Raw genomic sequence first — 13298 nt, 5'->3', positions numbered from 1 at the left:
TTATAATTTTGTGAGTTATCATCGTTTGTCTGCTTCCTACTATGCTTTTGTCACCACTGTGTCTAATGTATCTGTCCCTAAGACTGTTAGAGAAGCTTTGGAACATCCAGGATGGTGTAATGCAATGGTTGAAGAGATGACTGCTCTCCATAATAATGGCACTTGGGATTTGGTGCCACTACCGAAGGGCAAATCTATTGTTGGCTGTCGATGGGTTTATACAGTCAAGGTGTGGCTTGATGGCCAAATTGATAGACTTAAAGCTCGCCTTGTTGCAAAGGGCTATACTCAGATCTTTAGCCTCGATTACAGTGATAACTTCTCTCCTATGGCTAAGATTGCCTTGGTTTGCCTTTTTATTTCCTTAGCTGCCATTCATCACTGGCCACTTCATCAACTGGATATCAAAAAAGCCTTTTTACATGGCAAGCTAGCTGAGGAAGTTTATATGGAGCAACTACCAGGGTTTGTTGCTCAAGGGGAGTCTAGTTTGGTGTGTCGCCTACGGCGTTCTTTATATGGCTTGAAACAATCTCCGAGAGCATGGTTTGGACAGTTCAGTACTATAGTCCAACAATTTGGAATGTCTCGGAGTGAAGCTGACCATTCATTATTTTTCCACCACAATGGCCATGATAAGTGCATTTATCTCGTTGTTTATGTTGATGACATTGTTATTACAGGAAATGATCATGTTGGGATCTCAAAACTCAAACAACACTTGTCCAGTCATTTTCAGACTAAGGATCTTGGGAAGATAAAGTATTTCTTGGGGATTCAAGTGGCACAATCCAAGACAGGTATCGCCATTTCTCAAAGGAAACATGCTTTGGATATATTGACAGAGACGGGCATGTTAGACTGTAGACACGCAGATACTCCTATGGATTTAAATGTCAAACTTGTTCCTGGACAGGGGGAGCCATTGGAGGATCCTGGTAGATACTAGAGATTAGTTGGAAAACTCAATTATCTTACAATCACACGCTCAGACATCTCATTTGCTATAAGTGTGGTCAGTCAGTTCCTTCAAGCACCATGTAGTAGTTATTGGAATGCAGTTATTCGGATACTCAGATATATTAAAGGAGCTCCAGGACAAGGCCTATTATATGAAGACGGGTCATTCACAGATTATTGGTTACTCAGATGCAGATTGGGGTGTTCTCCTTCGCATGCACGGTCTACTTCAGGATATTGCATTATGATTGGAGGTAATTTGATTTCTTGGAAAAGTAAGAAGCAAGATGTGGTTGCTAAGTCAAGTGCAGAAGCAGAATATCCTATGGCTTTGGCAACTTGTGAACTTATATGGTTGAAACAACTTCTCCAAGAGTTGAAGTATGGGGAACTTAAACAAATGCAGCTAATCTGTGACAATCAAGCTGCACTTCACATTGCCTCTAATCCAGTGTTTCATGAGAGAACGAAACATATAGAGGTGAATTATCATTTCATCAGATAAAAGATTGAATCTAGGTGTATTGCCACTGGCTTTGTTAGCTCAAATGACCAATTAGCAAATATCCTAACAAAATCTCTCAGAGGCTCTCGGATTGAATATATTTGTAACAAGCTTGGAGCATATGATTTGTATGCTCCAGCTTGAGGAGGAGTGTTAAGATATGTACCATAAATAGCTAGAATATGTGTATCTGCAGTGATTGTGTGAATATATTTAGGTGTTAGAATCATGACTATAATTACGTATTTAATTAGGATTGTATTTCCTATTTAGTTGTCCTGTACAGATTATAAATTGATACCATTGGCTTGAGAGAATAATCAAGCTCTTCAATCATTCTCAATATTCTTTTCTATTCTATTTTCTCACATCTACCAACTAATCATTTGAATTCACAAAACTAGTAGCAATACATCCCAACTTGATCTTTTGTCAAATAAAGTTACGATCCACCTCTATATGTTTTGTCCTCTCAAGGAAAACTAGATTTGAGGTGATACGCTGTTTTACCTAATTGTCACAAATCAACTTTATTTATTTGACATCAACACATCTTAATTCTTCATGAAGTATTTTTAACCAAACGAGTTCATAAGTTGCTAAGGCCATGGCTCAATATTTGACTTTTGCATTTGATCTAGCCATTACATCCTACTCTTGTACTCTTCCAGGATATTAGATTTCCCTAATTGGGATACAATACCCTGATACTGTATGAAAAAAGTGCAGACTATTTCAAGAACATGCCATTTTTACATTCGTCAACTCCATTTTTTTGAGAAGTATATGCATGAGAAGACTAATGAGTAATTCCATTTAAAGACATAAAATTGTTAAAAGGAAGAGAAAAATATTCTCATGCTTTATCACTATGCAATACATTAATTGAAATACCAAGTTGATTGTGAATCTCAACACAAAAGTTTTGAAGGATAGAGAACAATTCAAAATGATTTTTCATTAGAAACAACCAAGTGCAATAAGAATAATCATCAATAAAGGTAACAAAGTAATGAAATCCAAAAGTTGAACCAACACGACTTGGGCCCCATACGTATGAATGAACCCCATTATTTATTCACTTAGGAAAAGAAGCACAAGCTTACTTCCCAAGTTGAACAACTCACATTCTCAAGAAGACAATTTAGAGAGACTAAGGATCACTTTTTGGAGTTTGGCGAGGCTTGAATCACCCAGATAGTAACAGTGTTCAGATCTAGTTTGATTCCCATTCTTGCTAAGAATTAGAACCAAATCAAGCATGGCTAAATTTTCAATTCAAGTTCGGTTCAGTTCTTCGATATTTCAATTCAAGTTCGGTTCAGTTTTTTTCTTCTTTAGTTCTGGTTCAAGTTCACTTCTTCAAATGATTTTATACAAGTTTTGCTATAGAATCAATCCTAAATCACCATTTGAATTTTAAAGTTACTTGTCATTTGAAATATACCAAAACTTTTTATATTCTCTCTCTCTCTCTCTCTCTCTCTCTCTCTCTCTCTCCATATATATATTAGCATAAAATATATCAAATTACTTCTTCTATTAACTCAAAGCCTATTGTATTAACAAAAGATAATTAATAACTATTAATTAAAACCTCTACTTACACTGTGAGCTGAATTTGTAACAATTGAAAAATTAGATACTAAAATTTACTTATAACTAATCTCATTTTTACCTTTAGAATAAGAGAATAATTCTAATCAAACTATTCAAATTTATTAATGTGTAATTATTAATACAAATAAAGGAAATCATATATATATATATATAGAAAATTGATTTTGGCTTCGGATCTACTTAGGTTCAATTCTGCTCAGCTTTGGTTTTGATTAAAAACCATAACCAAAACAATGACAATGTTCGATTCGATTCCTACAGCGTCGCATCTTTTTCGATTCTAGTTTGGTTCAATTCTCGAGTTTGGTTTGGAGTACCTGAAAACTATGCACAACCTTACCAGACTACTAAGAAGAAGATTGGCGAAAACAGTGCAAGTAAAGGCAACTGAGGAATTTGGGCTAGAAAGATGAAAGAGTTCATGTGACTCATGGAATGTGTTGGAACAAAAGAGGGTATCTATTAGGTACATACAAGTATTGAAAGATATGTATGAAGGAGCAACTACTATTGTGCGCACAGTGGGAGGGGACACAAGTGATTTTCCGATCTCAATTGGATTACACCAAGGATCAGCCATAAGCCCTTACCTTTTTACATTAGTTTTAGATGAACTGACGAAACATATACAAGAGAGTATTCCTTGGTGCATGATATTTGCGGATGATATTGTTCTGATAGATGAGACACGAGAAGGAGTCAATAGGAAGCTAGAACTTTGGAGAAGTACTCTAGAGTCAAAGGGTTTTAAGTTAAGTAGAACGAAGACAGAATACATGCATTGCAAGTTCTGTGAAGGCCAAACTGGTGATAGGGAAGGAGTTAGTTTGAATGGGGTGGTACTGTCCCAAAGTAATCACTTTAAATATCTAGGCTCAGTCTTTCAAGTAGATGGGGGATGTGAGGAGGATGTTAGTCATAGGATTAAAGCCGGATGGTTGAAGTGGAGACGTGCCACGGGAGTTTTATGTGATCGTAAGATTCCCAATAAATTAAAAGGAAAATTTTACTGCATGACCATACGATGGCTATGTTATATGGTAGTGAGTGTTGGGCACTGAAAGAGTCGTATGCATCTAAGATAAGAGTTGCAGAGATGAGAATGTTAAGGTGGATGAGTGGCCATACTAGACTAGATAAAGTCCGTAATGAGAGTATCAGAGAAAAGGTAGGAGTGGTGCCAATTGAAGATAAGTTGAGAGAAGGGAGATTGAGGTGGTTTGGTCATGTGAAGCGTAGACATACGGAGGCTCCAGTTAGACAAGTAGAGCACATTAGGTTAGAGGATAGAAAGAAAAAAATGGGTAGACCTAAATTAACTTGGAGGAGAGTAGTACAACATGACTTAGAAGCATTACACATTTCTGAGGATTTAACCCAAAATCGTTCAGAGTGGAAAAAGCGAATCCATATAGCCGACCCCAAATTGTTGGGATAAAGGCTTAGTTGAGTTGAGTTGAGTTGAGTTGTATTCATAAGCAAATAAGATTGAGGCTAAAGTAATAGAAAGAAGAGGATGTACTTCACCTACGCCTTTACCTACAGTTTGTGATTTATTAGCTGGAGTAACTTTAAAATGAGATGGAGAAGTAGAGTAGAGAAAAGATTTTATTACCAAAAATGTGATAAGGAATTGTAACAGAGTTATCCCAGAACTTAAAAATGCAGCATAAAACCTCTTAAACTTTGAATTTTGCACAATAACAATCCTTTTGAGTTTCAATATAGATAACACCCTAACATGGACAATCCAAAGTGACGGTGACATGGACAATTCTCTCTCCTCTGTGTGACAGTAACAAAACCGACTAGGATTTTCTTCACAGATCAACCATGAAAGAATCTCAGCCATAGGATAATAAAGCACTAAATGTATAGCAACAGATTAGAGAAACTTTGCTTTTGAAAAACAACAATAATTGTCCATGTTAATACCACTCTAGATTATCTACATCAACGTGTTACTTAGAAACCAACTATTAAGTATTAGAAGGATTTTAATTTATCTTATATTTTTAAGTTCAATGACGTCTTTTTAACAACCCTTAAAGTTCAGGGACAACTCTTGAAATTTATATATAATTGTTACTGTATTGTAACTTGACAATGGTAATAGTTAGAGAAGTAGAAATTGATGAAAAGGGATCTAGAAATTTCAGCACCTATACTTGAAGATTCCCCTTTCTCAAATATGTTGACAGTAGAATGACTATTGTGATTTGTGACTAATGTGAGTATAAATGAAGCAGTTGTCTAGGAGAAAAGAAGGAATTCAAAGACAATGTATTCACTAAAATACCAAATCTAGAGAGAAATAGCACCAAGTAGTAGAGAAACACATCACAGAAAACCCACTATACAGTACTCGAAGGTATTGTTTCTCAGTTTGCTTGAGATATGAAGGGACCCAAGTGACGGATTGTGGCTAAATGGAGTCATTAGATATTGGCGAGGCTGTCGATGTTGATTCTAGAGAGAAAGAAAGATAGATGGCTTCTCACATGCCAGAGCATGCATCGAAAGGGTTCTGGAGATGTTCTTCAGGGTGTAGACATATCAGCAGCTGAGAAGACTATTTTGGGGAGAAGGTGAGGTCAAATGCCTTCCTAAAGACCAACTTGAAATGGCAGTTCAGTTTCTCAGAGACATGGATAAGGAAATGAAGGGAAATTAGACCCTTTTAGGCTCGATACCATGTAAAAAGAGAAGAAAGAAGAGGGAAAAAGAGAAGGAGAGGGAATTGAATTGAGAAGCTTGATTATTCCCTCAAGCTGATGGGTTTATATACCTGCTAAATTACAACAGGTATGGAAATACAATCATTCCTATTATCACTCTCCTATAATCACTGCACAATTCTAGCCCTAAATATAGTACATAATCACTTTTATAATGTTTGCATTCTCAAAATATCTCAGCACCAGCTTACAGGCTTCAACATACATCACCCTTCAGAGAAGTAAACTCCAAACTCCAAACAGAATCATATAAATGACTAGCAGGGTCTGTTCAGTATCCATTCTATTTTTGTTTCATAATTTTTGTTGTCCAATAATCGAAGAAAAGTATATAAAGAAGATTTATTTATTTTTGTTTTTGATGTTATAAAAAAGAAAAACAGGCTGTTGCAACAACTGAAACCATAAAAAGGGTTTTCCTTGTTTCATCAACTTGTTTTTCAAAAAATAAATTTTTAGCATTGGACAACAAAAACCAAAAGCTGAAAAAGAATTGATACCAAACAGCCCCTGAATTTTCTTTTCCTTTTGCTTTTTCTTTTAGGGAAAAAAACAATTTAAAATGCCTATTGACCCCCCAAATTGAACTTACATTCTATATATCCCTCCAAATAGTGAATTTAGTAGTTATTGGATACAATTTGTAACAGCCATTAAGACAGAATGAGAAACATGCCTATAACTACAAGGGAACACGGTAATTGGCTCCTAACAATGAAAAATTATAGCTAAAATAGTATATCTCCTACTTCCATTGATGACTAAAGCTCAAATACAAAATTACTACATTTTCATTTTTCTCATTCTACTGCTGCTGAAATTGGAATCACTTTATAATCATTCATTCAGAAATGTGACTGCTATTCACTATATCAGCAATAATTTATTTCCCATTGTTAAAAGTTTACTCAATAGCATCAAACGAAAAGTTGAAAGGTTCAAAAGAATTCAAGTTTCAACTAAGGCCCAATAACAAAAGCTCAAAAAAAAAAAAAAAAAGATAAGGGCTTGAATATGGTTTTTTTTTTTTTTCCACCTTTTTCCTTTCCTTTTGCAATATCTAAGCAAAAATAACAACCCTATGCAGTAGCAAGACAAGTACACAGGGAATTCAGATATCTCTATCCTGCTATCCTTTCACAAAACAAACATATAAAGAAAATCTGATACCTAAAGCAATAGGTTACCTTAGAAATCCATCAACTGGCTCAACAAGTGGCTCCCACGATTCATACTTATCATTATATGATCTGGCAGCCAAAGAGAAACTGATAGCGGAATTCAAGTAATCGGTTCTTCCATGCAAATTGAAACCTATTCCACTTAAAGATATATTGAACAATGGAACCATCTGCAAATTCCATGAAATAAATTAATGTAATAATAACAACACCAATCATGTGGTTACCGAGTTTCTGAACTGAGATCACAGTTAGAAACTCGAAAAGATTGGTTGAGGCATTTCAGACAAAAATATAAAATACTGAAACTTCATGACAACATGTTTCAGAACGATCAAACAATTAAAATGCTTAAAGCAAAACAGACAACAATAGGTTCTCAACTTAAAAAAGTGGACCCTCTTACCCAACACCAAGAACCACAAACAAGTGCATTTGACAACCATATCAACCCTAACCCCCACCTCACTTCCAAAAAGCTCCTTGTTATTTTTCATTCCCCTAATATTTATTATAAGCGACAAAAAGCACATTAATCATTTTCCATGAAATGCTTGTACTTCTTAAGTTGAAGTTTATGGGTGCAAACTGCAAAAAGCTTCCTTCAATAAAAGAGTAAATTTTAAATCCAAGGCCAGCAAACATTAGAAGTAGTGCACAAACCTAAAATGATCCATGTTTTTTTTGCAGAGAAATGTGTTTAACTGCCAGTCATATGTCCACAAACCTAATGCATAAGAAATTAAGAATATACAAAAAAAATTCCCAAATAAAAGGTTATCAAACCAGGAAAGGTTCACCCAGACCACTTACACAAACAAACAGACACCACTTAGTTCTCTAAACTACTAAATGCCAAGGATTTGACACTTTGCTTAGTATTGAAAATTGATTTTACAAGGATATTAAACTAAGGGCCATTGCATTTCATGGAAAAATATTGTTAAGTACTTGAACAGACAAGTAGAAAATAAAATTAAATTCAGTTGCAACAAAGGACAAGAATAATACACTGCAACATAGTTTTGCTCTACATTTGACCAATGCATGAATCCTATATATCAGACCAAAAAAGAAGCTGCCACATCTCCACAGGTTACCAAAACAAACCTTCATATTTCAACACCCAACTTTATAAGTGAGACGGACCAGATATCTACACCCTTGGCCATATTTTTTATCCAGTCCAAAATAACCCAATTATGATTTTGAAATTCAAAATTGACCCAAAAATAACAGTTAATCACGAAATCAAATAAACCAGTTTTAACAGTTCAGTTCAATTAATTTTTGGACTTTATTTTTAGTTCTGTTTTAAAATACTAAATTTGACCTCCTACAAATAACAAAGATCATAATAGTAAATTCCACAATAACAATAGCAAAGATCATCACCTCTTTTAATAAGGCTTATATGAATAAATTAACCCTTGAACTAATTGGGAAAAGTCTACTGCACCCCTAATCTTTTATTTTGACCTGTTACACCCTTGAACTTTTAGTTTTGACATATTACATCCTTCAACTCTTAATTTTGGAACCAATAGGAAGAATTAACTTTAAATACATAAAGAGATTTAGGGATGATGATGGCAACAGATAAGTTTACTGTAGAGCACATAGATAGATCGAGAATGATAGTGGGAAAGAAAAAGAAACAAATCTTGCTTTTAGTTTCAAGAAATGATTATACATATGTAAGTATAATTTTAATATACATTATATATACATATCAGTCGGATATCCAGAAGATACTATAAATTGAAATCTAAAAACTCTGACCTGACCAGGTCAATCAACATTTTATTGGGTTTTATATTTTAGTTTCAAACCAGAATTTAGGTCTTTTGGTTTTGTTTGTCACCTCTATCGACAAAGGCTATTTGTGTTTTCCCTATAACCTGACTTATGAAGAGATTTGAGGCAAAAAAACTCCATAGTCCATACACCATTTTAAAATTACTTTAACTTATCTTCCCCACTCCAACTCCATTAAGTCCAAAAGCCAAATAAGTTAACAGAAAATTATGTAAATTAGCTAGCTTTGCAACTGGAAACTATTCTAAATTAGAGGCTTTCTTATTTACATGATTCATGGAGATTCAAGGACCTGAATATCAAGTTCAGTCTACTACATCAACTAACATGTATTTCATACACGAAGGTACTTTCAAAATAATGAAAATAATTTTAAAGAATGCTACAAGGAAAAAAATTCTCACCAGGCCACCATAATCATCAAAAATGACTGCAGAAAAGGTTCCAATTTCTGCATCAATAACAGAATCATCTGAACCACTTGGTATGTTAGGATCAGCCAACTTTAGAGCAAACCGTCTTGGAGGTTTTTTGAGACCGCTGCGGACCATAAAGGTCCCCAACTCATTACCAACTGTCCATATGCTAAATGATTCTGCTGTAAACTTGGCCTCTGATGTATCCCACACACTTTCCTCTAAGAATTGATCCCCAGCAACCATGTCACTGCGCATGCATCTTAACTTGTTGAAATCAAGTTGTTTTGGTGAGCCCTTACAAGCAATGCAGCCCAATGAAACAAAGCCTGGGGGAGCTTGAGGCATCCAGAAAGAAATACTATCCATACCCTTCTGTTTCTTAATCTGTCCAACAAGTTGGTAATCCAAAGGAGTTTTGAAAAACTCTTCATCTCCAGTATCATGAAGGACAATGCAAGCATTGGGAGGCTCATACCTAACTTCCACAAAATCATAGAGAGTTAACCTTGTCTATTCTAAAACAAAGAAAAGAACTTACAAGAGAATTGTAATAAATCTTACATACCCTTTAACGGCAATATCACCGAAATATACCATCCCCTGAGGGACTATTGGACGCCATATGGATAATTTCTTTCTTGAGCTTGAAGTTTGGTTCCACCATATTAATTGAAAACTGGCAACAGCTTCAAAACGCCGCCCAGAGTTTACACATGACGATTTTCCTGATTGAAGTGCATCGTCACCAGAAGAAGTTCGTGCATCTGAACTTTTGGATGCTTTAGTAGAAGATTCTGAGAGCCCAAATTTTATATTGCGCAATTCATAAGCACCACCTATTAAGCTAAGAGTCATTGGATCTGCTGGTAAGAAAGTACCCAAAGAATTTTCCACACGCCAAAAGGCCAAAGGTGATGGATATCTGAAATTTGAAAAGAAAAATAGAAAACTCAACAGGTAATTCCATCAATATAACCAAATAGCAGTGACTATGCACCTGTTCCTGTGCATGACAATATGTATAGGTCCATGCATTTGTGCATGCATGCATCTAGATATGCAATATTAACCCATAAATGAGAATAATTTCTGAAAATTCAGCATACAGATTGGGAGAGAAGATGGCAATACAATCCCTCAGGGAACAAGGAGAAACTAGAGAAGCCAAGATACAGAAAGCAGAAGATAGAGGTGGTTGTGTTCTTCCTGCAGACACCACACAGCCCAATGCAACATAACCTCTGGGTGCTTCAGGAAACCAAATGGAACAGCTACTATCTCCCCCACTTTGGCCATTTTCTAGAATGACAGAACTGGTTATGCCTTGATTAGAAGTTCCCTTAGAAGCTAATGGGGGCCAAATTAGTTTGAAAGATATGGGTCTTTTGACTCTTGCAAAGTTCATGTTCACAGCGACAACTCCTTTTGTCGGTGGCTTGTCCCTACCATATGCAAAGCAATTATATGACAATCAAGGAAAAGAGTAAATATAAGTAACCTTAAAATCACACTGTTAAAAGTAGTTACTAACAATGGAGTCAGATAGTCTCCAAGAACTGCAAAGCCAGGCGGTGCACGAGGTCTCCAAAAGGCATAGATTTGATCGCTATATGGATCTGTAAACCACAATGATAAGGTAACAAATCAATATCTCTAGTTTTTAACACATGTTCTTGTCCTTTTATCACTGACACAGGAGAGTGAAGAAGCCAAGCTTATCACATACTTCTTATTGTTCCAACTTTATCAAACTCAGAACAGGCTACTGTTATCTGTTTTGAGGTCATCCTCAGAAATGACAAAATGTCTTCTTCAACTGCTAAAAAAAGTCTCAAAATGCTGAATGTAAAGTTCATGAAAATATTTGAAACAGATAAATGAATATTTGTCCTCCCAGAAGCATTTGAATAATTCACAGAGGTGTCGAAAGGCTCCAAAACCCTGATTCCATTGCTCTCCATCATCAAACCGAGTGCATTTGCAGTCATTTCAACTGTATCGCCCTTGAAAACAATCCTGCTAACACCAAAAGTAAACCAAACATAATCATTCCATTAATCATATTTTCTAAATTTAAGCTATGATTTGAGTTTTGATTAGAACCATGAGTTGGGCCGAAAGAGAGTTGTTGGATAAATCATTGTTTGGCTTTTGTCTCCCCGTAAGATTTTTTGTATAGTCACTATAGTGATGGAATAATATTATTGTTTCTAATTAGTCTTAACTTATTCCACTTTGTATGTTGATTCTGTTAATGAAATTTATTTTAATACTTAATTCTGTTTGTTCATGCATACTGATTCTAGTTTGTATCCTTCACTCCATTTTTTTTTCTTTAGGTTATTGAATGGTGATTAATTTAATTAGTAGGGTGAATTTCTTTCACTAATTTCAATCTATTCTAGCAATTTCATTTTCTTCTGAAAGAAATATTTGTATAATGAATCTATTAAAGAGCTTTATTTTCATTTTTATTATTATATTAATTCTGTTTGTGTTAATTTATGCACATGATCTCATAAAACCAACTTTAAACGTTGTAATTATAAAAACATCATTAGTTGTTAATGTGAAAAGTAAAATGAAAAGAGAAAGCAACTTTAATTGAAATAGAAGGGCAGTATTGTCCATAACAATACAAAATTATTCCTAACAAGCACACTGATAAGACTAAAGTTAAAGTGTTATGTCTTAAGAAAATTTCAAGGACTAAAACTTGATGATTTTCAAATACTAGGGACTAAAGTATATGCTGAGGCAAACCTCAGGGTTTTTGTAATAACTCTACAACATTTTTTCTTCTCTCTTCATCACAGTGCTGGCCCCCTCTTCCTCCTGCTCATCTGCCAGTTACTACAACCATTACATCACCATGAAAAACAACCCAAATAGCCGTTTTGGCCAATCTGGTCCATTTTGTGTGATTTCAAATTAACAATATCTAAACGGAAAATATTGTAATGAAAGGCTAAAAATCTGATACATAATGTGTTGAGTATTATTAAAACTCCAACACTCTACATTGTCCAAGCTAAACCACTATCCCCAACCCACTTCATTCATTTTTATTGCAATATTTTTAATTGGACATAAATGCCAAATGTTTGTAATAATTTGCAATTATATCCAAACGTTTCAATTTTGGATCATAAATCCAAACCCTTGAGAATTATAGCTAAAGCCCAAAATTGGTTTATCGAAATTTAAATTTTGTTACTAAACTTATAATTATGGTGACCAAATGCCCCAAACTTTAAATTTTATTACCCAAATCCATAGGAATCCATTTATATATGTTTTAAATGAGCTGATTTTATTCTTTTTATTGATGTAGTCATAATTTTTAAAACAATCAATCAACTTAATTATCAAAGCATAAAATCTTTTAAGAGTATTTTGTTACTATAATTGTAAGTTTAGGGCATTTTGTTACCATAATTATAAGTTTGAAAGATAAAATTTAAAGTTCTCTAATTTAATTTTAAGCTTTGGCTATAATTGCACCTATCTTAGAGGTTCGGATTAATTTTATCCAAAATTAGAAGGTCTAGCTATAATTGCAAATTCTTGCAAACATTTGGCTTTTAAGTCCAATTACAAATTTGATTTTAGAAATTATATAAAATTGCACCCAATGTTAAACGTTAGGATACCAAAACCAAAATTGAAATGTTAGGATAAAATTGCAAATTGACGAAAAGGTTTAGTGTTGTTTGTCCAATTGCCCTAAAAATAATAGTACTAATATTAAAATAACAATACCAATATCAAAATAAAATATCAATAAAGTAACATAAATATAATGGCTTGCTCATGAGAAATACTAAAATCAAACTAACATCCCTCACATAAAAATACAAGATAACACCAAATATCCATAATAAGTTATATAATGTTTCCATCCCATAGTTACCAGATTCGTCGCCTTCACCTGGGTTCCGCATTCCAGATCGCGAGTCCCAGATCGCGCGACATTTGCGTCCCAAAACGCAGTGGGATGCGTTCTGAAATGCCAAATCTAGCGAATCCATTCACTCAACATTAAGCATCACTATGA

At 34.5% G+C, this 13298-nt stretch overlaps 1 protein-coding gene across 1 annotated transcript in view; it reads right to left on the bottom strand.

Moving 5' to 3' along the window:
• Positions 1 to 13298, bottom strand: part of LOC110641940 (uncharacterized) — an 86605-nt gene that overhangs the window by 22316 nt on the left and 50991 nt on the right. The window contains exons 35-40 of the mRNA XM_058141165.1: positions 10968 to 11257; positions 10773 to 10857; positions 10348 to 10683; positions 9807 to 10163; positions 9227 to 9716; positions 7011 to 7174 (exon numbers count right to left, since the gene is read on the bottom strand). Of these exons, the coding sequence (XP_057997148.1) occupies positions 7011 to 7174; positions 9227 to 9716; positions 9807 to 10163; positions 10348 to 10683; positions 10773 to 10857; positions 10968 to 11257 (1722 nt within the window). The remainder of the gene's footprint in view (positions 1 to 7010; positions 7175 to 9226; positions 9717 to 9806; positions 10164 to 10347; positions 10684 to 10772; positions 10858 to 10967; positions 11258 to 13298) is intronic.

Source organism: Hevea brasiliensis, chromosome 18 (genome assembly GCF_030052815.1).
Source record: "Hevea brasiliensis isolate MT/VB/25A 57/8 chromosome 18, ASM3005281v1, whole genome shotgun sequence".
Lineage (NCBI taxonomy): Eukaryota > Viridiplantae > Streptophyta > Magnoliopsida > Malpighiales > Euphorbiaceae > Hevea > Hevea brasiliensis.
This window is presented reverse-complemented; position numbering and strand designations above follow the sequence as displayed.